This window comes from Podarcis cretensis (assembly GCF_951804945.1).
Source record: "Podarcis cretensis genome assembly, chromosome: 8".
NCBI classification, from domain to species: Eukaryota; Metazoa; Chordata; class Lepidosauria; order Squamata; family Lacertidae; genus Podarcis; species Podarcis cretensis.
The window spans coordinates 9,318,926-9,346,258 of NC_137177.1; the positions used below are offsets into that span (position 1 = coordinate 9,318,926).

Genomic DNA, 27,333 nt, shown 5'->3' on the forward strand with positions numbered 1-27,333 from the left:
TACGGGTGGCTCACGAGGCAGAGGTGCCTTGGCAGTTTATTGAGGGCGGGGTAAGGAGAGCATGACCTTTGGGTGTGGAGGCCAGGGCCTCTGTAGAAAAGGAGAAGTGACCAAGAGACACAGCCAGCTAAGGGAAGCCTGGGTGGGCGTGGGTATGAGAGAGAGGTGCCCCATTGTCCGTAGGTAACCTAATCTCCTTGCCTCCTGTTTCCTGGAAGCAGAAGCTCAAATCCCCTCCCCAAATTCTGTCCCAGTCTGGGTGAACGGGCCTGTCTCCTCTTCTCCCGCGATGGGGCTGGTTTCTCCCCAAACTGGCAGGGATGTTGCTTCGATAGCTGCTGCCCATTCATCACTCCGGATGCCAGGAGGGACCCATTGCAGAGACCCTGTTTCCCAGCCTGGGGTTCCTGCTTCTTGCAACCATATATCCTCTTTGCTCTGAGGGCTTGAGAGTTGAAAGGGTGGAGTTCTTCCACACACACACCTTTGCTGGGGTGGGGTTGGTTGGTTGGTTCGCGAAATCAACGTCAGGAAACCGGTGCTCGCCCCGTCATGTCGGCACACGCCTTTCCAACTCCCAACTGGGGGCGGAGGGGGGGCGAGGGCGTGGCTTCGGTGGGGCAGGAAGACCTAGGTTGGGGCCTTGTTGGACAGGTAAGCGATGAGCGCCACCACCGCTCCGATGTAGGTGCAGATGCCCAGGATGATGGACAAGACAGCCAAGGCGAAGGTTTGGCGAGAGGCCGTCCACGCTCCCGGGTAGTCGCCCTTGGCGGACGCCTTGTTGGTCTGGGGAGGAAAGGCAGTGGATTTAATGTTGGGAAAGGTAGCTGCAGGGGCTCAAGTTCCTGATCCTAGAACTTGGCAATGGCTGTAGCTATTGTTTTAAGCTAACGTGGCCTGGGATACATGATGCATCAAATGGCATGCGCAGACTCTGCAGGGTCTTGACCAGGGGTCCCCAAACTAAGGCCCATGGACTGGATAAGGCCTGAGGGACTCGTTTATCTGGCCCGCAGCGACCCCCACTGCCACCACCCACTCTTACCGGCGCTACGCTGCGCGGCTGCCCACTTCTGGGTTGGAGGAGCACTGGAAATAGCTTGAGCGCATGCGCAAGTGTTATTGGTGCATGCACAAGCGTTATTTCTGGTGCACGTCCGGGTCGTAGGAGGCCCGTGCACATGCACATAAGCTATTTCTGGTGCTCCTCCGGCCCGGAAGTGCGCCGGAAATAGCGTGTACGCACGCGTATGGACACACGCTCCCCTGCCCTCCAGCCTGTGGTGCGACCGGCGCTGGAGACACTGGCCCGAGTCAGTACGTTTGCTGACTCCTGCTCTTGACTGCTGTGTCTGGGCTCCTTGCGGAAAGGATCCCATCTCCCATTCCCAACACACCCCTTCCTTGCTGTTGTTCAATTCAGTGACCTTAGACCATGGGTAGGCAAACTAAGGCCTGGGGGCCAGATCCGGCTCAATCGCCTTCTAAATCCGGCCCGCGAACGGTCCATGAATCAGTGTGTTTTTACATGAGTAGAATGTGCCCTTTTATTTAAAATGCATCTCTGGATTATTTGTGGGGCATTGGAATTTGTTCACCCACCCACCCCCCAAAATATATATATATATATACTCCGGCCTCCCACAAGGTCTGAGGGACAGTGGTGTGGCCCCCTGCTTAAAAAGTTTGCTGACCCCTGCCTTAGACAAATGACATCTCTCAAACCAAGCGTTTGGTGGCAAGTCGATTTCTGCAGTTTGCAACCAGCCCTGTTCTCCATCAAATAAATTTTATTAGGGTCTGTTAAGAAAAATGCAAAGAGTGTTGTCAGATGTCTTCTTTTGTCCAAACTAAAACATTAATCCAAAGGCAAAGAGAGACAGAAAAGAAGGAAAAGAAAGAGGAAGGGATAAAGAAAAAGGAGTAGAAAAAGAACTGGAGAGAAAAGAGGAGAGAAGTTAAGATGCTAAAGAACTTCTGATTCTTTTGTCCATCAGCTATATATAAACTTTATCCACTTCATCCACTCCAGTATAGCATCTATCCTAAACCTGCCCCCTTTGCGAGCTTTTCCCTGCTCAGTGACACCCACCTTTTGGGACAGGTAGAAAGCAGCGATGCCCAGTGGCCAGAAGCAGCACAGCATGGAGAAGACCGCCAGGCCCAGGTAATCTTGCGGCAGCAGCATGGAGAAGCTGCTCTCGCTCTCAGTATCGCTGTCGCTTGAGGAGTCATTCTAGGGAGGGAAGGGGAGAGCAAGCGTTGGCTTCGTTCATTCTGAGATCTGGTGAAAGAACGCCAGTAATAGGAAAAGAGCCCAGCTGGATCCGGTCAACAGCCGATCCTGCTCTCACAGTGGCCAACCAGACGCCTCTTCTGGGAATCCTGCGAGCAACTGCACTCTCCCCTCCTGCCATTTCCAGCAACGGGAGTCACAACCATTGCTGCTTGCAACTGCTGAGGCCACGCAGAGTCAGTGTGGTTCGTAGATGTTGATTATCCTCCATGAGGCTGTCTCTAGTGGGAGGCAGTTCCATAGTTTATGTGCTCTGTAAGGGTGTGCTTTGTTTTGTCCATCCGAGCACAATTCAAAGTGTTGGTGCTGGCCTTTCAAGCCCTAAATGGCCTCGGCCCAGTATACCTGAAGGAACGTCTCCACTCCCATCGCTCAGCCTGGACACTGAGGTCCAGCTGCGAGGGCCTTCTGGCACTTCCCTCCCTGCAAGAAGTGAGGGTACAGGGAACCAGGCAGAGGGCCTTCTCGGTAGTGGCGCCTGCCCTGTGGAATGTCCTCCCATCAGATGTCAAGGAAATAAACAACTGTCTGACTTTTAGAAGACATCTGAAGGCAACCCTGTTTAGGGAAGTTTTAATGTTTGATGTTTTATCGTGTTTTTAATATTCTGTTGGGAGCCGCCCAGAGTGGTTGTGGAAACCCAGCCAGATGGGCGGGGTATAAATAATATATTACTACAGTGGTACCTCAGGTTACAGACGCTTCAGGTTACAGACTCCGCTAACCCAGAAATAGTACCTCGGGTTAAGAACTTTACCTCAGGATGAGAACAGAAATGGCGCGGCGGCAGCAGGAGGCCCCATTAGCTAAAGTGGTGCTTCAGGTTAAGAACAGTTTCAGGTTAAGAATGGACCTCCGGAACGAATTAAGTTCTTAACCTGAGGTACCACTGTACTACTACTACTACTACTTCAGTTTCATTGGATGTCCACGAATTCTGGTGTTATGAGAGAGGAAGAAAGGGCTTTTCTCCATCAGCTTCCTCCATCATCTTATAAACTCCCGTCCTTTCCCCTCTAGCTCACTTTTTCTCTATGCTAAAAAGTCCTGAATGCTGCAAACTTTCCTCCTAGAGGTCTCACTCCATCCCTTTGATCATTTCGACTGCCCCTTTCTGAACTTTTCCAAACTCTGCAATGCCCTTTCCGAGGTCAGGCGACAGTATTCCAAATGCAGCTGCACCATAGATCTGTTCAATGGCATCACGGTTCCAGCAGTTTTGTTTTCAGTTCCTTTCCTAATGATCCCTAGTGAGGTATTAACCTCTTTCACAGCTGCTGAGCACTGGGCCGACATCTTCGACAAGTCATCCACCACAACCCCAGGGTCAGGCACCGCTAGTTCAGAACCCATGAGCATACATGTGAAATTAAGATTAGATAGATAGATTAGATACCGTATTTTTTGCTCTATAAGACGCACTTTTCCCCTCCTAAAAAGCAAGGGGAAATGTGTGTGCGTCCTATGGGGCGAATGCAGGCTTTCGCTGAAGCCAGGAGAGCGAGAGGGGTCAGTGCGCACCGATCCCTCTCGCTCTCCTGGCTTCGCTTTGCTGAAGGGGCTCTGCGCAGAGAGGGAGAGAATATTTTTTTTCTTGTTCTCTCTAAAACTAGGTGCGTCTTATTGTCGGGTGCATCTTATAGAGCGAAAAATACAGTAACCCCAACATATATACGTGCAACACTTTACACTGAATCGCGATTGCAGCCACAGGATCAGACCTGCATGTCTGGTGCCTTTTGTGTGTGTGTCTTATTTTGGTCTTTACAGGTTTTTAATTCCTTTCTAACGACTTTTAAACTTCTCAGTGCTTTAATGCTGCTTGACGTAACTGCTTATCATTGCCTGCCAACAAACAAAGAATCCAGCTTGTTTGACTCGCCGAGTCGCATTTGCCATTTTACTGCCCGTTTCCTCAGTTTGGGGGACGCAGGTGGCGCTGCGGGTTAAAGCCTCAGCGCCTAGGGCTTGCCGATCGAAAGGTCGGCGGTTCGAATCCCTGCGGCGGGGTGCGCTCCCGCTGCTCGGTCCCAGCACCTGCCAACCTAGCAGTTCGAAAGCACCTCCGGGTGCAAGTAGATAAATAGGGACCGCTTACCAGCGGGAAGGTAAACGGCGTTTCCGTGTGCGGCTCCGGCTCGCCAGAGCAGCGATGTCACGCTGGCCACGTGACCCGGAAGTGTCTCCGGACAGCGCTGGCCCCTGGCCTCTTAAGTGAGATGGGCGCACAACCCCAGAGTCTGTCAAGACTGGCCCGTACGGGAAGGGGTACCTTTACCTTTTACCTCCTCAGTTTGGAGAGATCCTTTCTATAGCCGTCTGCGATCCCTTTCGTTTTCTCGCCATCAGCAAAAATGGCCACTCCTAGCTCTAGATGGTTTATGAAAAAGTCCCAATATCAATCTGAAGGTATTCTACACCCCTCCATTGAGGTAACTGTCCATTTATTCCTACTCTACGCTTCCTGTTAACCAGTTGCTGATCCCAATGGATGCATTTGTTCTATGCCTGCTCATAACATCCTACTCTGGCTCTCTGCTTGTGGAGTGGCTACTAAAATCATGCTTGGTGTGCAGAGAATGGACAGAGGGTTTTTCCTCCCTCTCATTATATGAAATGCAATAGGACCCATATTTAAGGTAAAGGTAAAGGGACCCCTCACCATTAGGTCCAGTCGTGACTGACTCTGGGGTTGCGGCGCTCATCTCGCTTTATTGGCCAAGAGAGCCGGCGTACAGCTTCTGGGTCATGTGGCCACCATGACTAAGCCGCTTCTGGCGAACCAGAGCAGCGCACAGAAACGCCTTTTACCTACCCGCCAGAGTGGTACCAGTTTATCTACTTGCACTTTGATGTGCTTCCGAACTGCTAGGTTGGCATGAGAAGGGACCGAGCAACGGGAGCTCACCCCGTTGCGGTGATTCAAACTGCCAACCTTCTGATCGGCAAGTCCTAGGCTCTGTGGTTTAACCCACAGCGCCGCCTGCGTCCCAGGACCCATATTTAGGAGAGAGTAAAAGGGTGCACTGAAGGAATGAGGTTGGTTTTAATGGCAAGTCAAATATTGCCCTTTCGGAGATCCGCAATTTCGCATTTCAGCTCTTCACAAACTCTTGGGCGGACACCATTCACACCTGTTGATTTGTTTATTTTTTAACTTGTCAGTTAAAGCCTAGATTGGCATTTCTTGTCACCCCTATTTTCCTCAGTTCTTCAGACTCAGAAAGAAAAAAAATCAGTCCAGGCACAGGTATCTGACCTAAATCTTCCATAGCGAGACGCAGAGAATTCATTCGGCTCTCCTGTAATCTCATTATCCTGCTTTCGCACCTTTACTTCTCGCCGTCTAATGGTCCAACTTCCCTACCTGGCTGGTTTGCTGTTTCTGATACACTTAAATATTTTCCAAAATTAGTTTTGCTGGTTATAATGCTAGCATTTCTGCCCCAATTTCTAATATTCCGTTTGCAATACAGTACCTGTTGGGTCTTTGAACCTATATACTGCCATGTCAGGCTAAATTCTGTTCGCCCCAGTAGGCTGAGCAGAACATGACAGCAAAGGTCATCAGACATGTAAAATCTACTGTACAGGTAAGGAAGTATCAGGAAGACAGAATAAAATGTTGCCTGAATGTAGCCTTCATGTTTTAGCGATATGCTCCTGAAATTATTTTTTCGCTTCTCCCACTGCCCATCTGTCTGTTTCGTGAAAGTTTACGTTCTCTTTCGCTCTCATTTGGATAAAACTTCCATTTTTAGTCAAAGGGTTTAAGGTCACTGAGAAGGAGGAGGATTGGTTTGAGAAGATATTGAATTGTTTGGGTAGGTTTGAACAATTTGGGGCAATTAAAATGTTAAAAGTTAAATAAACCTAGTGGAGGGAGGAGTGTTAAGGTATATAGAATTGTACATATGGTTGATTTCAATATGTTATTATTGATTATGTATACCCAGTGTATCAGCCGCCTGGGGTTTTTCACTGTTTGTGTTTTGGTTGTTGGTAAAAAAAAAAAATGAAAAATGGAAAAAATGAAAGAAAAAAAAAGTTCCATTTTTAGAAGGGAGCTCCTTTGCTTCTAACAGATTCCTGGCTCACTCATTAACCACCTGTGGCAGGGTGTCTTGTCCAATTTCGAGGCAAAACAGTAAGTGCTGCCATGCCACCACCATCCCGAATTCTGGCGAGATTTCACATGCTCCACAAGATCTCATGTGATTTCGGTGAGATCTTGCGAGATCTCATTGGAAATCGGTCCCAATGCCTCACCCTACCTAATGGGAGGGCCGGCCCAAGGTGTGGATTTGGTGCTTCCTATGCTAAGCAGCTGAGCTGCTGTTATCGTGGCTTTGAATAACTACCCACCCCCTCAGCTGGATGCCCCTTACCTTCTCTCAACTTCCCCCTATCTAAAAAAATACCTTGCAAACTTTTTAATAACGGGCACCATCAACAGTCCGGTTCAGTTCTGGTCCAAGGGGAGCCCAGTCTACCTTCTTCCTTATAATCTATCCAGGTGGTGGTGCTAATTCCCAGCTTCCTTCTCCTTAAATTAGTTTTTATTAAAGTGTGTGTGTGTGTGTGTGTGTGTGTGTGTGTGTGTGTACATATAGCACCTCCACTTTCAATTCCTATAGTCTTTTTCATATATTCGGTATGAGAGACTATTGTCATTGTGGGGAAAGAGAGATGGGAGGGGAAATGAACTTTGGCTCTACAGTGGTACCTCGGGCTAAGTACTTAATTCGTTCCGGAGGCCCGTTCTTAACCTGAAACTGTTCTTAACCTGAAGCACCACTTTAACTGATGGGGCCTCCTGCTGCCACCGTGCCGCCGGAGCACGTTTTCTGTTCTCATCCTGAAGCAAAGTTCTTAACCCGAGGTAATATTTCTGGGTTAGCGGAGTCTGTAACCTGAAGCGCATGTAACCCGAGGTACCACTGTACTGCAAAGTGCTTGTGCAGGGTGTTTGAGTCAGCGTCATGTGGAGAGGTCATTTATTTATTTATTTATTTATTTATTTATTTATTTGCACTGTGGGAGATTGGGTCCAGAATTTGGTCGCCTCAGCGACGCCCTTGCAGAACTTAGCAAGGAATGAGTTGGTTCTGTCTACCTTTGGTTGTGGTTTGTGGATAAAGTTGGCCCTCCTGCCTTCTGCCCCACCAGTCCCAATGGACACCAGCCAATGCTATCCATACCCAAGCTCTCCTCCTGACACCACTCGCTCAGTCTACAATGCGCTCTGTGTGGGGCTACCTTTCAAGGTGACCCGGAAACTACAACTAATCCAGAATGCGGCAGCCAGACTGGTGACTGGGAGCGGCCGCCAAGACCACATAACACCGGTCTGAAAGACCTACATTGGCTCCCAGTACGTTTCCAAGCACAATTCAAAGTCATTGAATCATAGAGTTGGAAGAGAACACAAGGGCCATCGAGTCCAACCCCCTGCCAAGCAGGAAACACCATCAGAGCACTCCTGACATATGGTTGTCAAGCCTCTGCTTAAAGACCTCCAAAGAAGGAAACTCTTCTTTGTTGGTGCTGACCTTTAAAGCCCTAAACGGTCTCAGTCCAGTATACCTGAAGGAGCATCTCCACTTCCATCGTTCTGCCCAGACACTGAGGTCCAGTGCCGAGGGTCTTCTGGCGGTTCCCTCACTGCGAGAAGTGAAGCTACAGGGAACCAGGCAGAGGGCCTTCTCACCCGCCTTGTGGAACGCCCTCCCTTCAGATGTCAAAGAGAACAACAACTACCAGACTTTTAGAAGACATCTGAAGGCAGCCCTGTTTAGGGAAGCTTTTAGTGTTTAATAGATTATTGTATTTTAATATTATGTTGAAAGCCGCCCAGAGTAGCTGGGAAAACCCAGCCAGATGGGCGGGGTATAAATAAATAAATAAATAAATAAATAAATAAAAATTATTATTATTATTACTGGGCTTTCCATTGGGGCATCCGATTGGCATAGCTGTCAACGTTCCCCCTTTTTTAAGGGAAATTCCCTTATTCTGAAAAGGATTCCTCGCCAATTGGCCACGGTACAAATTGTGCCTTTAACTACTGACAGTAGTGGCGATTCAGGAACGGGTCTGACGCCTCCTTCCGCAAGAGGTGAGCCACAAGCTTCTGCTCCCTGCGTTTGAGGCCCCTTGGCCAAGCCCCCCCCCCCTCGAACCCCAGCCCTTACCTCGAGGTCCGGAGACTCTGTGTCGCCCACTTCGTAGCAGACGGTGTGGATGTCCTTTTCCAGAGGCACCTTCCTGGGCAGCTCCCCGGCCTCCTTGGTGTCTCCAAAGGCGGTTTCGATATAATCTTTCTTCTTCCAGCCTTGGGGGTTGCTGGATTTCCACAGCTCGGGGTACAGGGTTGGTTCCGGGGTGCAGAAGGGCTCGACTGTCCTCTGCAGGCTGCTAGGGTCCAGGAGTTGACTGGGAAGGATGTGGGGTCCGGGCTGGAGCCAGGAGAGGTTAGGGGGCATGTGATGGGACAGGAGTCCGGAGTGGTCCTGGGGAGCGACCTGACTCAGCATTCCGCCCCGGAGGGTGGCTCTCCCGGGGGACTTTGCCAGAAGTGGGTGCTGCAGTTCATGGATGTTCTCCATAGCACCCCTAGGGCTGGGTGCCCTCTTCTCCTCGCTGTCAGTTAAGGCCGAGTGAGTCTCTCGCTTCAGTTAGCTTGGGGAGCGACGGCAAAACAAAGAAGCAAAAAAAAAAAAACAGCAAAGCGTTTTGCACCTTTTATGTCTTATTTATATAGGGCGGAAATGTACACATCACTCCACCAAAAAGCTCTCTTGAGAGGCACACTAATAACAGATAAAGCCAAGATCCACAACCCGTTCCCAAACAACTGCAGTGGTACCTTGGTTCTCAAACGCCTTGGCACTCAAACAACTTGGAACCCAAACACTGCAAACCCAGAAGTGAGAGTTCCGGTTTGCGAACTTTTTTCGGAAGCCAAACGTGCTCCGTTTTGAGTGTTACGCCGAGGTCTGTTTTCGCTATTTATTTTGCGTTTTAGTTTTTGCGGCTTTTTTGTTTCGTTTTGTGACTGTGTGGAACCCAGTCTAGCTACTGATTGATTGTGTGACTGCAGTACATTGCTTATTGCTTTCATTTTATGGATCAATGGCCTCATTAGATAGTAAAATTCATGCAAAATTGCTGTTTTCGGGGTTGTTTTTAAAAGTTTGGAACGGATTAATCCATTTTGCATTGCTTTCTATAGGAAAGTGCGCTTTGGTTTTGGAACGGATTTCTGGCATGGATTAAGTCTTAGAACCAAGGTACCACTGCATAGTTAAGAGATACCAAACTTGTGATTCACATCCTTCATTCAGGAGGCCTGCATCATGTCTGTGGCTGAAGGCTGGAGAGAAAACATCTGTCTTGTTCAATATTTGTATTGATTTTTAAATTGTATTTTAATTGCTGCTTTTATTTCTTACAGATTGTGTTCTATTGTATTGTGATTTGTATTTGACAGATTCCAAATTGGAATACAATGAATACAACCTATGAGAAATAAAATGAAAGAAGCAGTAAAAAGAAGATTAAGAATCATACAACATCTAGTGCAGTGTATTACAATTGCTGCAACAGTAGTGATGGATCTGTTAAGACGCTTAGTGGTTTTCAAGTGGGGGGGGGATGGTGGGGGCATAGCCAAGGCGGGCCTGGGGGGGAGGCAGATCCACAATTTTTTTTGAAAAGCATTGAAAGTACTCAATTAACTGAGGTTCTACTCCCCCCAGGAGAAGCCTCCTCCCCCAACCAAAGTCTGCCCCCTGTAATGTCCACTTTTGGGGGGGTACAGTCACCCATGATTTCACCAAAAAAGCTCAACAACTTTGGGGGGTGTGATCTCCTAAAGAAAGGTCAACAACTTTGGCTGCCTCCCCCCCCCCAACAAAAATCCTGGTTACGCTCATGGGTGTTGGGGAGAGAGATTTGGAAACCACTGGCTTAAAACCGTAAAACAAAGATAAAAATCAGTAAAACTTTAAAAACAAATAAGGTACCCCTGACCATTAGGTCCAGTCGTGGCCGACTCTGGGGTTGCGGTGCTCATCTTGCTTAATTGGCCGAGGGAGCCGGCGTACAGCTTCCGGGTCATGTGGCCAGCAGGACTAAGCCGCTTCTGGCGAACCAGAGCAGCGCACAGAAACACCGTTTACCTTCCTGCCGGAGCGGTACCTATTTATCTAATTACACTTTGACGTGCTTTCGAACTGCTAGGTTGGCAGAAGCAGGGACCGAGCAATGGGAACTCATCCCTTCGCGGGGATTCGAACAGCCGACCTTCTGGTCGGCAAGTCCTAGGCATTGTGGTTTAACCCACAGCGCCACCTGCATCCCCTTTAAAACAAATACAGGCAACAAATACAGGCAACTAAATAATGCATCGAGATAGGCTGGCTGAAACAGATACGTTTTCATCAGGAGGTGTCTAAAACAATAAGGGAGGATGCACTCATGTCTTAATTATTTCATTTCTGTCCCACTTTGTTCTCCAAAGAGTTCAAGGTGGCAAACGTAGTTCTCCCCGTCCTTATTTAATCATCACAGCAACCCTGTGAGGTAGGTGAGGCCGAAAGGCCGTGACTGGTCCAAGGTCACCTAGTGAGCTTCATGGCTGAGTGGGGGTTTGAACCCTGGTCTCCCAGGTCCTAGTCTGACACACGAACCACTACGCTACACTGGCTTGCAGAAGATGGTTTACATTAAATGCTCTGAAAACTTCAAAATACTGTTCAAAGATAACAGCTGTTGTCGTTGTTGACAAGCAATTTCTCCTTCTCATTCTGCTGTTTTCCGAACCCAAATCAAGCCCCTTGAATTTGTGTGAAACTGAATCCCTGTAAGTTAGAGAACTTTCTCCTCCACTACCCTGAGGCTTAGGAAATCTCTTTGTTTAGAGCCTGGGTAGGCAAACTAAGGGATGCGGGTGGCGCTGTGGGTTAAACCACAGAGCCTAGGACTTGCTGATCAGAAGGTCGGCAGTTCGAATCCCCGCGACGGGGTGAGCTCCCATTGCTCGGTCCCTGCTCCTGCCAACCTAGCAGTTCAAAAGCACGTCAAAGCGCAAGTAGATAAATAGGTACCGCTCCGGTGGGAAGGTAAACGGCGTTTCCGTGCGCTGCTCTGGTTCACCAGAAGCGGCTTAGTCATGCTGGCCACATGACCCGGAAGCTGTATGCCGGCTCCCTCGGCCAGTAAAGCAAGATGAGCGCCGCAACCTCAGAGTTGGCCACGACTGGACCTAATGGTCAGGGGTCCCTTTACTTTTAGGCAAACTAAGGCCTGAGGGCCGAATGCGGCCCAATCGCCTTCTCAATCCAGCCCGCAGATGGTCCAGGAATCAACGTGTTTTTTACATGAGTAGAATGAGCCCTTTTATTTAAAATGCATCTCTGGGTTATTTGTGGGGCCTGCCTGGTGTTTTTACATGAGTAGAATGTGTGCTTTTATTTAAAATGCATCTCTGGGTTATTTGTGGGGCATAGGAATTTGTTCATATTTTTCCCCCAAAATATAGTCTGGCCCCCCACAAGGTCTGAGGGACAGTGGACCGGCCTCCTGCTGAAAAAGTTTGCTGACCCCTGGTTCAGATAGCCAGCCGCTTCTCTCAGCAGCCTGCAAGACTCCTTTCCTGACACAAAACTCACCCAAATCCTTGCGAACCAGTTAGTTGGGACAGAAAACTTGGAGCCAGTCCATTTGTATCTCTATATTTCCAAACCTATCTGTCTGTATAGATATATCTCAGAGGTAGCCAACGCAGTGCTTTGCAGAAGTTGCTGGTTCTTAAAATTCTGTTTAAATTTCAACTTCACTGGCATCTGATATCCCTCAGGCTGAAACCTACATGCAGGCTGATGCGAGATAGTGACTTTTAGAGATGCCAGGCTGCTCCTGCTAATTTTATCTGCATCTTTTGGAATGGATTCACAAGAAGCCTTGTTGAAGGAATTGCTGGACAAAGGGACATTTTGTCAAAGGATGTAGAGATAACACGAAGTTTGGCGACGGCAGAAAAAAATGCTTTATCAGTGTGAAGTGGAATTTAAGATGAATGCTCCAGACTTCCTAGATTGCTTTCATATAGTCCCTTTTATTTATGGCTGGGGTTCGGCTCTCATAAACGGAAGCTGAGGAAGTACATTAAATTTATGGGATGTGCTATTTGGCTTGTAGGTGGAGTTCACTTGAGTGCTCCGTACGATTATTTTTCAATCCCTGCACATAAAAAAACAAGCCTGTCGCAGTGAAGGTTACCCTAATCTTACCCCCCTGACACCATCTGTATTCTTAAATGTGCAGATTATATTTTATTTTTGTACAACGTTCTCACATGTCAGCCCGCACCGTCAGTCTGAGATGGCAGCAATTCAGAAACAGCGATATTGTCTCATCTACTGTTTGGGTGAAATAGGCAGGGATGGACTTAGGCAACAGAGAGCTGTTAGCGAATGCGGTGCTAAATTAACGTCACTAAGCAGTATATGAATTGTGCTGGCAGAAAGTTCTCGCTGAAGGAAAAACAGGTACATTGCCCAAGATTGTTGTGCAGCTGATTGCACAGCAAAAACCAGCTGTTGCGCACCAAGAATTGGCTTTGTGCAACAGACTTCTGCTGGCACAGTTTTGTGTTGGATTCCTTTGTCGTCCACCCTTTAAATTCTGTCATCCACTATTGTCATCCAAGTACTGTTCTTGGGGGATAGGGGTGGGCAGGTGTGGAGGACTCCCTGGTCCTGAATAGGGTAACTGTGCCCCTGAAGGACCAGGTGCACAGTCTGGGAGTCATTTTGGACTCACAGCTGTCCATGGAGGCGCAGGTCAATTCTGTGTCCAGGGCAGCTGTTTATCAGCTCCATCTGGTACGCAGCCTAAGACCCTACCTGCCCGCAGACTGTCTCGCTGGAGTGGTGCATGCTCTGGTTATCTCCCGCTTGGACTACTGCAATGCGCTCTATGTGGGGCTACCTTTGAAGGTGACCCAGAAACCACAACTAATCCAGAATGTGGCAGCTAGACTGGTGACTGGGAGTGGTCACCGAGACCACATAACACCGGTCTTGAAAGACCTACATTGGCTCCCAGTACGTTTCTGAGCACAATTCAAAGTGTAGGTGCTGATCTTAAAAGCCCTAAATGGCCTCGGTCCAGTATACCTGAAGGGGCGTCTCCACCCCCATGTTCTGCCCGGACACTGAGGTCCAGCGCCGAGGGCCTTCTGGCAGTTCCCTCACTGAGAGAAGCAAAGCTACAGGGAACTAGGCAGAGGGCCTTCTCGGTAGTGGCGCCCGCCCTGTGGAACGCCCTCCCTTCAGATGTTAAAGAGATAAACAACTACCTGACATTCATACGACATCTGAAGGCAGCCCTGTTCAGGGAAGTTTTTAATGTGTGACATTTTAATGTATTTTTAATCTTTGTTGGAAGCCACCCAAAGTGGGGAAGCCCAGCCAGATAGGCGGGGTACAAATAATAAATTGTTGTTGTTGTTGTTGTTGTTGTTGTTGTTGTTGTTGTTGTTATCATTATTACTAGCATGCAGATCATTGGATACAGCCCAGTGTCTGGACTTAATGGTCTGAAATGGACAGCCCCTCTTTCTCAATAGCAATGGGTCTTCGTTTACTCTGAAATGTGGGAAACCAGCCCTGCAGTGTTTGGGGGACCCCCTGGCCATTCTGCCTGGGCCTCTGCCCCCAAAGTCCTGCCCTGATGGTGCCATTGGAAATAGACGTACACCATCACCTTTGGAAGACAGAGAACAGGGGGGAAAGTCTACTGAAAACTTCTTTATGAGCTGCGACGATAAATACCTTGAAGATGTCAATCCATATGCTTGTGTTTTTTACCACATTGCACTGGGAGTCTGCTTTATCGACCAAACAATCCACTTTATTGATAAGTTGCCGGGTGAGCATTTTATGTATCGTGTACTGTTTGCAGCTTTACATTTTCCTGGTTTTTTGTTTAAAAATATTGCTTTTATTCACCGCAGTTTGTCTTGCCAAGTTGCTTTGAGGCGCTTTCTTTTGTAAAAGGCAACCGATGAATGCAATAAATAAGAATGCAGTTTTTAAAAGGTTTAAATTAAGCCCCGAGACTTCAGATGCAGTGGCAGGTAAATTTGGACGGCAAAAAGTGGGAATATTGAAATGGTGATGAGGGATTATTCCTAAGTAACATCGGCTTAAATCGGAGGCTTGGGAAGTATGCAGGCTATATTCCTCTGCTTATTGTGGCTCATTAGAATTGGCTGGTGTTTCATCCCTCCACCCCCCTACCCCCCCCCCCATCTGCAACCTTTACACAACCCCTACAGCACTCGACTGTTCCAGAAAAAGAACAGTGTTTGGCACTTTCCGGTGGCACACTGCCATCACGCAACTGTAGTCGCTGGATGGGAAGGGACATTCAGAGTTTGTCCTTTTTAAATTCCTGCCAGGGCTCCCACCAACTCAGAAATCCACACACCGTGAAATCCAGTACAGGCACATGGGATTTCCGTAGCAGGAACAGATTGCTCAGCCAAACATGTGCAGCAGTTCACGCACTGCACAGATGCGTAATGCAGAACTCCAAATCGCTCTTTTTAAATGATTGGGAACGAGACAAGCTGCCCGCTCCTAAAAAAAAACCTTTACGTGAAAGCGGGATCGTGTAGAACAGGTCCTGATGCCATCAACAGCACAAATAGCGTTGGTGCTGAACTTTAAAGCCCTAAACGGCCTCGGTCCTGTATACCTGAAGGAGCGTCTCCACCCCCATCATTCAATCCGGACACTGAGATCCAGTTCCAAGGGCCTTCTGGCGGTTCCCTCATTGCGAGAAGTGAGGTTACAGGAAACCAGGCAGAGGGCCTTCTCGGTAGTGGCGCCCGCCCTGTGGAACGCCCTCCCATCAGATGTAAAAGAAATAAACAACTACCTGACATTCAGAAGACATCTGAAGGCAGCCCTGTTCAGGGAAGTTTTTAATATTTAATGCTGTACTGTTTTTAACACTTGATTGGGAGCCGCCCAGAGTGGCTGGGGAAACTCAGCCAGATGGGCGGGTTATAAATAATAAATTATTATTATTATTATTATTATTATTATTAAATACAGTGGTGCCTCGCAAGACGAAAAGAATCCGTTCCGCGAGACTCTTCGTCTAGCGGTTTTTTCGTCTTGCGAAGCAAGCCCATTGACGGATTAGCGCTATTAGCGGCTTTTAGCGGCTTAGCGGATAAGCAGATAAGCGGCTTAGTGCCTTAGAAAAAGGGGGGGAAGGGGGGGAAGTCGGAAAAACTCGCAAGACATTTTCGTCTTGCGAAGCAAGCCCATAGGAAATTCGTTTTGCGAAGCACCTCCAAAACGGAAAACCCTTTCGTCTAGCGGGTTTTTCGTCTTGTGAGGCATTCGTCTTGCAGGGCACCACTGTAACCATGAATGAACATCTGGAGGGAGCCTTGGTCTTAATAATGTTAAACATTTCCATAGCTGTTTCAGTTGTAATCCTTATAAGAACCTTGTAAGGTAGACCGGTAGTATTATGCCCTATGTTGCAGACTGAGGCTGAGAGAGTTAAGAGTGGCTGGTTTGAAACCACCTACTGCGCACACGACAGAGGCGAGTTTTACACTGAGGGCTTCCTGAATGGTACCTCGGCCTCTTAGGCACCGCACCACAATTTTGGAAATTTGCATGTAAGCAAAAACGTCGTCCACATGGAAAGGGCATTATCTACACGAGTTTCCGCATGTTTTGTTTTTGTATGTTTTGGATCCCATCTGAGCTCGGCTCCTCCCATGCGCTTTTGCCTGACAAAGAGCTGTGTGTGACTCAGAAGCTGGCACACTGCTTTGCATACCCCGACACACACACACTCGACCAGATCTCGCGCAGCTGGAGATCAGTCAGCGGCACCAAACTGAGCTGCTCTCCACAGCCCTGGCTCCATTAAATGGCATCTTTGGTTTACGTGACTTGCAGAAACGATGGGTCAAATTTCTCTGGATAATTTGTGTCAGGGTCAGAAGGAAAATGGGCTGATGGGACTGTAGCCTGATCTAGCCAGGACCCTGAGCCCAGACACTCTGTGTGTGTGTGTGTGTGTGTGTGTGTGTGAGAGAGAGAGAGAGAGAGAGAGAGAGAGAGAGAGAGAGAACTGGGGGATAGGGATGGAGTCAGAATCCATCCTGGATTTAAGGAGACCAGGCCGGGTCCTTTGTATATCTCCATCCCAACTTACTGACAGAAATACATACAGTGTACAGAGAGTGACATACAGTGGACGCTTGCGAAAGTAATCCATATTTGCAACCCGCAGTGGCACGTCTGCACATGTGTGGGTTGCGATTCGGCACTTCTGCACATGCGCGAAGTGTGATTTAGCGCTTCTGTGCATGCGCGACCCCGAAACCCGGAAGTAACCCGTTCTGGTACTTCCAGGTTTCGGTGGGTCCATAACCCGAAAAAACACAACCTGAAGCGTCTGTAACCCGAGGTATGACTGTACAGAGCAGCGAGAAAACTGAAGCGGAATACAGTGGTACCTCGAGTTACAGACGCTTCAGGTTACAGACTCCACTAACCCAGAAATAGTACCTCGGGTTAAGAACTTTGCTTCAGGATGAGAACAGAATTTGTGCAGCAGCGGGAGGCCCCATTAGCTAAAGTGGTACCTCAGGTTAAAGAACAGTTTCAGGTTAAGAACGGACCTCCAGAACGAATTAAGTTCTTAACCAGAGGTACCACTGTACATAATTGTACGGGGTTTTATGAAGCACCGTACCAAAATTTATTGAACAGTAAATCTGCTTCAGTTGTATGGTTTATAGCCATTATGATGGCTACTGTGAAGCTTGACAAATTACTTTACCTTCTGTTCCTCCAAACTCTCCTGTTGCCTGATTTATCTCCACCTCAGAGTCCCTTGTCTTGTATTCCGTTAAGGGTTTCCTCCCTCAACTGAGGTTTCTGAGGAAATCTTTCTCATTTCACGGGAATCATAGGATGGCACAGTTGCAGGGTCATCCAGCCTAACCCCTCTGCACCGCAGGAATATTTTGCCCAACGTAGTGACTATGAGATGGGGATCCAGTTTCTTTGTGCTCTCTCAACATCAGGGTTCAAAGCCAGACTTTCTATGAAACTGACCAGCCTGGCTGACTCTTTGTGTGTAAACTTGAACAACCAAGAGTAGCAACTAGGCTAGGATTGGTTCAGTTTTAGAGCCACGGCACTTGGGTTTATTTTGCATTCTGCTTTGACCTGCCTGCTTTTTCATACAATACAGTGGTACCTCGGGTTAAGTACTTAATTCGTTCTGGAGGTCCGTTCTTAACCTGAAACTGTTCTTAACCTGAAGCACCACTTTAGCTAATGGGGCCTCCTGCTGCCGCCACTCCAATGGAGCACGATTTCTGTTCTCATCCTGAAGCAAAGTTCTTAACCTGAAGCACTATTTCTGGGTTAGCGGAGTCTGTAACCTGAAGCGTATGTAACCTGAAGCGTATGTAACCTGAGGTACCACTGTAATAATAATACAGTGGTACCTCGGTTTCCGAACGTCTCCGTTGATGAACGTTTCGGTTTTCGAATGCCACAACCCCAGAAGTAAAAGCTTCCGTTTTCAAACGTGCCTCAGAAGTCAAACGGCTTCCTCTGAGTTCTTTTTCTCAATTTTTTCTATTAAATTTGCAGACCATCCTTTGTGCCTCAGTTTTCGAACGTTTCGGAACTTGAATGTTTCTTCCGGAACGGATTACGTTCAAAAACCGAGGTACCACTGTAATTTAATAATGATTTTATTATTTCTTCGCTTCCCATCTGACTGGGTTGCTGCAGGCACTCTGGGCAGCTTCCAACAAAATATTAAAATAATACTGGGGGGGGGGGAGGAACCCTCTAAAAGAGAATATTTCTACAAAGGATGCTGCTGGCTCACTTGCGCAGAGACTGCAGGACTCAAAGACAGTTCCCACATGACACGCAACCCAGGGAATGCCTTCTGAGGAGAGAGAGAGAGTGTGTTTCTGAAGAGAGGGAACGAAACCTTTCCCTCGGTGCTCAAACAAGCGCATGTTGGCATCGAAAGATCTCGGCTCTGTTTGGCAACACTGGCTCTGACGTGGGGAACCTGCAGTGCGCCACAGCCTTGCCAAGATTTTTGGTTTCTTTAAAACTGAAACGGGAAACCAGGGTGTTAAAAGCCCAGAACTCGCAAGAGTCACTTCCGCCGGAAGGAGGACAGCAGCTCAGTGGCAGAGCACCCAAAAGATCTGGGTTCAATCCCTGCAGGCTCCAAGTAGGGCTAGACAGAGATCCTGCCTCAAACGCTGAATAGCCGCTGCCGGCCAGTGCAGGCAGTATGGGTGGTCTCTGTGCTCCTGTTTCCGGTTCTCAGCATCACTGAACCCACTGAGCAGGCAGCACAGGGCAGCTGTCAAGGGCAGTTTTGTTACTAGGCCTTCATCCTAACTGGGAAATCCTTCAAGAGGTTAACGGAATCTCCCCTTCTCTCTCTTGGGCAACAGAGTCTGATATGGGGGAATTGATCCCACCTGCTCCATTCATTTAAATGGCATCCCCCATACTCTTTGCTTCCTGCAGGAGAACAGAATGGAAGTCTCCCGTTCACCCTCATGGAGCCAGACAACAAACTTTCTATGTGGAGAAAATAATAATTTTCCCTAGCCACTCTGGGCGGCTCCCAACAGAATAATAATAATAGCAATAAAAGATCAAACATTTAAAACTTCCCTAAACAGGGCTGCCTTCAGATGTCTTCTAAAAGTCAGATACAGTGGACCCTCTGGATATGAATGTAATTCGTTCCAGGGGTCCGTACAACCCCGAAAAATCCGCAAGTAGATGCGCTGCCTCTGTGCATGCGTGCGGTGCGATAGAGCGCTTCTGTGCATGCACGCACGGCAAAACCAGGAAGAATACACTTCTGGGTTTGCTACGTTCGCAACCTGAAAGTTACATTACCTGAAGGTAACGTAACCCGAGGGTCCACTGTAGTTGTTTATTTCCTTGACATCTGATGGGAAGGCGTTCCACAGGGCGGGCGCCACCACCAAGAAGGCCATCTGTCTGGTTCCCTGTAACCTCACTTCTCACAGGGAGGGAACTGCCAGAAGGCCTTCAGAGCTGGACCTCTGTGTCTGGGCTGAACGATGGGGGTGGAGACGCTCCTTCAAGTATACTGGGCCGAGATCATTTAGAGCTTTAAAGGTCAGCACCAACACTTTGAAAATAGAAATTAGACGAAATGAAGTTCCTACCCAATCTCAGATTCTTATGCCAAGGATCAAAGTTTCCCATTCCCAGTTGCACAGATTCCTCTCCATTCAGTTGTATGGAAGACAGGGCCAAGGAGAAATTAAAGGTAAAGGTAAAGGGACCCCTGACCTTTAGGTCCAGTCCTGGCCGACTCTGGGGTTGTGGCGCTCATCTCGCTTTATTGGCCGAGGGAGCCGGCGTACAGCTTCCGGGTCACGTGGCCAGCATGACTAAGCTGCTTTACCTTTCCCGCCGGAGTGGTACCTCTTTATCTACTTGCACTTTGACGTGCTTTCGAACTGCTAGGTTGGCAGGAGCAGGGACCGTGCAATGGGAAGTCACCCGCCGTGGGGATTCGATCCGCCGACCTTGTGATCAGCAAGTCCTAGGCTCTGTGGTTTAACCCACAGTGCCACCCACGTCCCTACAATATCGTGTAGTAACTAGCAAATTCATTCATGAGCATTTTGGACAAAAAGGTGCGTTGTAAAATATAATGTAAATGCAGTCTCCAAGATGGTCATCTCCCATTTAGGCACCAACCAGACCCACAACCAGGGAGGTGGAAGCCTCAATTGCCTTCAGACCATAACTTGGGAACATATTTTTTTGCGTGGGGTGGGAAGCAATGCAGTAAATTAATCTTCTTAAGCAAAATAGTTTGCCTGCTCTGCCACCTCGCCAGCCTCTTAAACTGATCTTCCCTTCCCACTCGCTGGGCTTTGAACCCAAGGCTCCCGTCACATGACGGCCCCTCTTGTGCTAACCACTGAGCATCCCTTCTCCTCCTAGGAGTTGGAATCGAACTCCCAACCCTGGCCACATTCCTGGTCTGAATCTCCTGCCAACGTCCCGAGTTCCCGGTTAAATTAAATCGGAGTGTCTTCACGCATCTGTACTGCCTCGCTCTCTTGGGAAACCATACAGCAACGGAAATTATTTTGGGATGGAGAGGAGGAGGAGGATGAAAGCAAGTCCCAGGGGATCTTGGTCTTGACTGTACTTGGATGGCGGTGCCAGCAAAAGCCCATGAATCACCACCGGTTCCACAAAGCAGAGGCGGCACAGTGCAAGCGAGGAGAAGAGATTCAGCTTTTTATCTTCTTCCCCGCTCAACTTGGATGGTGGGGGAGAAAATTGGCAGAATGCTCCCCATCCTCCTAACGCCACACAGGGAGGTAGGCAAGCTACAGTCTCCTGAGCCACACAGCAGGGTCAGGGTAGCTGAAACAACAGTTCTGAGGCCTTAAGCATTTGCAGAACATGTTTCCAAGCGCTCCTAGGAAGGGCCGAAGAGCCCGGCTGGGTTTCACTTAAGCATCCAGCGAAGCCCCAGTGTTCTGTTTCCAACAGAGGGCAGCCACACGCTTTCTGGGAAGCCCAGAAGCAAGGGTGTGAAAGCCTCGCTCAGCAGCAGAGCACATGCTTTTGGGGACAGAAGAGTCCCGGCAGGTTCAGACCCTGGTAAAAAAAAGGTAAAGGGACCCCTGACCGTTAGGTGCAGTCGTGGCCGACTCTGGGGTTGCGGCGCTCATCTCGCTTTATTGGCCGAGGGAGCCGGCGTACAGCTTCCGGGTCATGTGGCCAGCAGGACTAAGCCGCTTCTGGCGAACCAGAGCAGCGCACGGAAACACCGTTTACCTTCCTGCAGGAGTGGTACCTATTTATCTACTTGCACTTTGACGTGCTTTCGAACTGCTAGGTTGGCAGGAGCAGGGACCAAGCAACGGGAGCTCACCCCTTTGTGGGGATTCGAACCACCAACCTTCTGATCAGCAAGTCCTAGGCTCTGTGGTTTAACCCACAGCGCCACATGCGCCCCTTCAGACCCTAGTCCCTGGAACCTCCACTTAAATAACAGGGAACAGGGTCCACGTGAAAGGGGAGGTCTCTGCTGGAGAGCAGCTGCCAGCCCAAGTTGGCAATGTTGGGCTAGATGGAGCAAGACTTTGACTCTGGGTAAGGGAGGATAATAGCTTATACCAAGGCTGGGTGGCCTTTGAACCTCCAGATATCGACGGACTACAATTCCCATCATCCCTGATCATTGGTTCTGCTGGATGGGTTAGGAATCCAAAAACATCTGGAGGTTACGGCTGGGGCCGGTGAGAGAAGGCATCCAAGAAGAGCTCTGGTTTATTCAGTCATGAGAGTTACAGCCCTACAGCCCTCGTTTGTCCCCAACATCTGGTAAATCACAGGTAGAGTGCCTCTGGAGAGAGAGGCTCCATTTAGCCGCTAGCTGCCACCAAGTCATTAACCTGCTCAATAAAGGAGGTGGGCATTGTTTTATGACCTCCACCCCAAAGTGCAGCTCAGTGGGGCAGAGAGTGGAGAAGCTGAGGGAACAGGGGTTTGTCTAACTTTGGGGCTCAGCCTAAAGGGAGGTTTAATCTGAGGTCTTCTCACTCCTTCCCCATGCTGGCTCTCACAGAAGACACCAAAGTTTGGACCTTAGGCTGTGTGTGTGAGAAATACCTGTGCCCCTCCAGATATCTGCTAGACTCGGTCTCCAATCCTTACTATATATATATATATATATATATATATATATATATATATATTTCCCCCCAATCCTTACTATAATTTATTGCTTTTATATCCCTCCTTTTTCTCCCAGGAGCTCAAAGTGGTGTGCGGGGTTCTCCCCTCATTTAATCCCCACAACAAACCCTGTGAGGTAGGTGAGGCTGAGAGGCAGCGATTGGCCCTAGATCACCCCGTGAGCTACATGGCTGAGTGGCAGCATTTGAATCCCGGCCTCCCAGGTCCTAGTCCAACACTCTAACCATTGCACTGTACTGCCTCGAACACTTCCTGACCATTGGCCATGCTGGCTGGGTCTTCTGGGAGCCAGGAGAGCCACAGGTCTCCCACTGCTGCCTTAGGCCGCATCAGGGTTCACCAGGATTTTGCCCCGGAACCAGTTTTCTACCCAAGGCGTATAAACCGAATCCTGATGCCATGAAGCAAGCAAATATGCCTATAAAACATTTAGACCGTCAGTCTTCTCCAGCCCAACCAGGGAAGTGCCAGGGATTGAATTTAGAACATTGCACATGGAAATCATGTGCTCTGCTCCTGAGCTGTGGCATCTGAGCATGTGCAGAGCGCTTTTCCTTTGCTGCCGAATAATCAGACGTAGCTCCTACGTCCCTTAGAATTTTGGCAAAAGGCTTCAGGTCACAGGGCAACTATTATAAAAGTGTTGGCATTTAACACCAGCCACTGGCATCTCCGAAATGAAACACTTTGGCCAATTATTCCGTTTATCGCAGACCACCAGTCTCAGCTAGCATGGCCAACGGTGACCCACAGGCCTAGGAGGTTATGGCTTTCTGGATTCCTCATGTACAGAGCAAAAACTGGTGGAACTGCCCCAGGCCGGAGGTGGCCAAGTGACTGGAGCACTCATTCCAAACGCAAGGAGCCATGGGTTCAATTCCTGACCAGGCCGCTGAATTTGCAAAGCCTGATTTTCACCATATGTTTCAGCCGAATGAGAAATATACTCATCGGTCGATAAAAATACGCATTCCCAGTTTCATGGAAACGGCCCCCTCCTCCTCTCCCCGATGACATGCACATATGGCTGAAATCGACAGCAATATGCGAGGGGGTGGTGAGGGGCCTAATTGGACAGATTCCCTCCGGTCCAAAGCTGAAGCCAAAATGATGCTTTGTTATATGTGCAAGCAAAATAGACACACGTGTTCAGCCCTCCCTGTCAGATTTCATGCATACATTTCTTCTTGTGCTGTTGCTGCGCGCAGGTTTTGCGCATGGAGCGAAGGTGAGCCTGAAGGGATAGTGTCCTACTAAATATGGATTCTTTGGGGCTGTTGGGAGGGGCGGGGTAAAACTAGCCTTCCTGGGTACCCAAGGTGGTTCAGCACCTGTTGTGCGATGATACCCAGGTGATGGGCTAGATTGAGTTAGTTTGGGTGTCCAAGCCACCATAGGTAAAGGTAAAGGGACCCCTGACCATTAGGTCCAGTCGTGGCCAACTCTGGGGTTGTGGCTCTCTTCTTGCTTTACTGGCCGAGGGAGCCGGCGTACAGCTTCCGGGTCATGTGGCCAGTATGACGAAGCCGCTTCTGGCAAACCAGAGCAGTGCACGGAAACGCCGTTTACCTTCCCGCCGGAGCGGTACCTATTTATCTACTTGCACTTTGACGTGCTTTCGAACTGCTAGGTTGGCAGGAGCAGGGACCGAGCAATGAGATCTCACCCTGTCGCAGGGATTCAAACCGCCAACCTTCTGATCGGCAAGTCCTAGGCTCTGTGGTTTAACCCACAGCGCCACCCGCGTCCCTTTTCCAAGCAACCACAGACATCCCATAATCCATCTTCAGCTGTGTGTGCCAAGGAGTGAAGGGTTTGGGGTAGGGGATCAATGAGTCATAAAGACCCATTTTCGCTCCCCTGGGAGCTTAAACGCGATTGCCAAATTTCTGGGCTCCTTCATGGTACCCAGCGCTTGCCGGAAGGCATCACTGACCACTTAATGTGTTTTTCGGATTTCCATACCACCCTTCGAGACGCAATTATCAGAGCTGTGGTGGCAAATGTTAAAATAGAGCAAAATATACAATGGGAAAATCAGCGACGCCATAAAAAACAGCAGGGTTCTATTATTCCTTCCCAGCCAAAGCATCTCCTTCTCTCTTTCGCTTTCTCTGCCTGTTGCTGGCGAGGGGGGAGCAAATAAAAGAAGCATTTTAATTAACCGGGCAGAGCTCCAGAATTAGCCTATAAACTGGGCGTTCCGTTTTGGCACTCTCCAGAGATCAGGCCTCCCCCCCCAAAAAAATATATATATATATATTGATGGAACTGTAAGGCCGTTTCACACCTTGTGCGGAAACCAACCCAGGTTTGCTGCATTCTGTACACACTCCTAACCGGCAGGGAGTCATAATCGACCCTGGATCTGAAAGGAGTGTGCTTAGATAATGCACCTGTTTTCGTCACAACCACACATTACATAATGGGGACCCCACGAAAACGTCCAACGGGGGTAAGAAATTCGCTCGTTTGTTCTTCCTGGGTTCTAACGGGAACATGATACAGAGAAGTTCCCCAAACACATTAAGCTATACAGTAAGTCACAGGAGACTGGAGAAAGCTAACTTTGCATCAGATCAACTTGGGGTTAATCAAAGACATCCGTTTGTGACTCAGCCCGATGACACTTTTGGTGCTTGCCACGTGGGGATGGCGTTACGTGCGAAAGGGAAACCGAGTGTACATTGGGGGCAAGGAAAGCTGTACTGAAACTGAGTTCCTCAACCCTCGCATGAGAAAAACAAGCTTATTTTGATGTGCTGTTTCCCCGAAACGGACAAAAATGAAGTAAATCATGCAATGCACTGTTATCTTTCAGAAAGTCGTCGCCCCAGAGTCTGAATATGGCAGCTATTTCAGATGCCTTTAAATGAGAATGGGGGGAAAAACACAATTCAGAACACAGCAATTGATCTGCAGCTGTAATTATATAAGGCGTGATAGCTTAGAGAAACCTCAATGTACAAGGGCAGTATACCCCTAAATGCCAGGCGGCGGGGGACAAGCAAGGAAGGGCTGGGTCTTTGGGCCTGTGAGGTTCAGAGAGGCACCAGCTGGCCAGCAAAATACTAGATTAGATCTCCACTTCTCTCTCCATATTGATCCCTTTCAATATCCTTGCACCTTGTTTTGCTCCCTGGGCCCTTTCTCTCAAGAATCCAAAGAGGATCTGGAGAGGTAGTCTGGGGGAGGGGGAACCTCTCTTTCCAGAGAGCCACAGACACAGGAGGAGCGATGGGTCAGCCCCCACAAAGGAGCTAAATCCCCAGCAGTCTTTCCTTGCACGTTGACGGTCTCTATCGATCTCCTTCCTCCTGCCTGCTCAGAGCTCCCACACGAAAGAAACTCTCTCTCTGTGTGTGTGTGTGTGTTTGAGAAAGAGAGAGCTCTGGTTCCTTTGCCCTCGGTTCCCCAGCCCACACACCTGCTGTGTAAAGACTCGGGGATGATGCATCCCTTCACCATCCCTGGGCTGGCGAGTAGGAGAGAATGTCCCCAAGCTGGGAGCCGGGAAAGGGGGCACCCTCTTGCCACCAGGCGCTGGCACCTTTTAAAACACAACACACAAGAAACCCACCCTCTGGCCAACTCTGTTTCACAAATCCTTTGCACGCTTCCCCGAGACTCCAAAGATGCGCTCGGCTCCCTGCGCTCCTGCCCGACCCCTCTCTCTCGCCCCCTCCCACAACAATAAGACAGAGGCTAGGGTTAGGGGGCTCAGAGACCTCTCTGGGGGTTGGGGGGTTGTGCTGTTTAAAGGGTGTTAAGTGGAGCAGGAGCCACCTCCTTGCCTGCCCATCGCCCTAGGACACTCGTCCTCTTGGGTGCCCAAGGGTCACCATAAGAAGCGCTGCCCTGGTCCAGAGTGACTCCAGCTTCACCCAATTACCCCCTCGCTTCGCCACCAAGATTAATCTCATTAATTTCACCATCTCGTCAGCTGTCGAGACTCAGAGAGAATCTCTCTTGAACTTCCATGTGGCAGATTTAGAATTGAGAGCAGTGAGGAGGGCAGGGAGACCCAAGTTTTTTGGGGGGTGGGGGGCAAAATCCAGGGCCAATGGGGCACTCCAAGTCTGGGATAGATAAGAGTGGGCAAAAGGATTGGCTTTGGGCTTCTCCTTTGGGGGGGTTGGAGTAGATGGCCCTTGGGGTCCCTTCCTATTCTACGATCCGATGAAGACTTGCAGTCAGGGAGGTTGGCACCACCCGGGCAGCCCAGGCTGAGAGGGTCTTGGGTTTGACAAAGTCCACATGAGAGAGAGAGAGAAAGAAATAGAGACCCTTACCGTGCTCACTGCCAGCGTCCCCGTGGCAAGCACCTGTTTGCCACCCTCCAGACCTCCGCGGGCTGCATCCTCTGCAAAAGGGTGCCCATCTCTGCCCGGCCCAGACACGATGATGCCCGGTCAGGGAGAAAGTTGCTCGGCTTGGGTGCCAGCCAGAACACGCAGACCCTCCTCTCCAAAAAATGCCAGGGTCCCTCTTCAAGAACTCCTGCGATGAGCTTTGGCACGATGCCCTTGCCACCCTCGGCGCTAAGGGTTAGGTTTGCCAATCTGTGGCAATCGGTGGCTCTCCCAAGGCTTGCCACGAAGAAGAAGGACCCGTGGCACGAAGAGGAGGAGGAAGAGAGAGGCAGAAAGTCCCCTCCAACGTGGTGGCTGGCCAGCTCCTCTGCCTTCTGCGCGGTGCCAAGGCAGCTGCCCAGTCTCCTACAGCAAGGCTGCCATCCAGCGCTCCGGGAGCAGCTGTGCGCCTGCTGCCAAGATGCGGTGGCATGAGCGGAGCCCCCCTTCCTCTCCCCCCTCCCTCCTTCCCACCCCCAGATCTGGATGGAGGAGGGGGGAGGAGGAGGGGAGGGGTTGTCTGTGAGCTGACAGCCACACACAGGCAGATGCCTCGCCTCCTCGCAGAGATGGATTGCGTGGCAAAATAATAATAAAAAAGACACCCCCCCTTTTAAAAACACACCCCTCCCTGTGGGCATGTCTTTGCAATTTAAGACCCCCCACCCATCCTCCACGCCAAGCTGGCTGATATAGGGAAGAGAGACAGATGCAAGAGGGGGGAAGTGATTTTAGGACTTTGGCACCCCCACAAGCACCCTTTTCTTCCCCACATAGGTGCCCCCAGGGTTGGAAGGGGGTGAGGTCTCATAAATGTGGGGGG

General features: G+C 49.4%; 1 protein-coding gene across 2 annotated transcripts; it reads right to left on the minus strand.

The window, feature by feature from the left end:
* Positions 1–4: 4 nt before the first annotated feature.
* Positions 5–27,056, minus strand: TMEM91 (transmembrane protein 91). Of its 2 annotated transcripts, none has more exons than XM_079985761.1 (4): positions 26,451–27,056; positions 8,494–8,980; positions 2,096–2,239; positions 5–789 (listed from the first exon to the last, which is right to left on the minus strand). In XM_079985761.1, the coding sequence occupies exons 2-4, from the start codon at positions 8,905–8,907 to the stop codon at positions 631–633; spliced, it is 717 nt and encodes a 238-aa protein (XP_079841887.1). In that variant the 5' UTR covers positions 8,908–8,980; positions 26,451–27,056; the 3' UTR covers positions 5–630. The 2 variants fall into 2 exon arrangements, with proteins under 2 accessions (XP_079841887.1, XP_079841888.1); XM_079985762.1 differs by lacking the exon at positions 26,451–27,056 and adding an exon at positions 24,727–24,945.
* Between the last annotated feature and the right edge of the window lie 277 nt (positions 27,057–27,333).

Bases quoted from the DNA above. Each gene is read 5' to 3' on its own strand.
- TMEM91 (XM_079985761.1), bottom strand. From the start codon at position 8,907: ATGGAGAACATCCATGAACTGCAGCACCCACTTCTGGCAAAGTCCCCC. The intron at 2,240-8,493 runs GTAAGGGCTGGG...TTCCCTCCCTAG, and splicing joins CAGAGTCTCCGGACCTCGAG to AATGACTCCTCAAGCGACAG. The intron at 790-2,095 runs GTGGGTGTCACT...TTTCCTCCCCAG, and splicing joins CTTTCTACCTGTCCCAAAAG to ACCAACAAGGCGTCCGCCAA.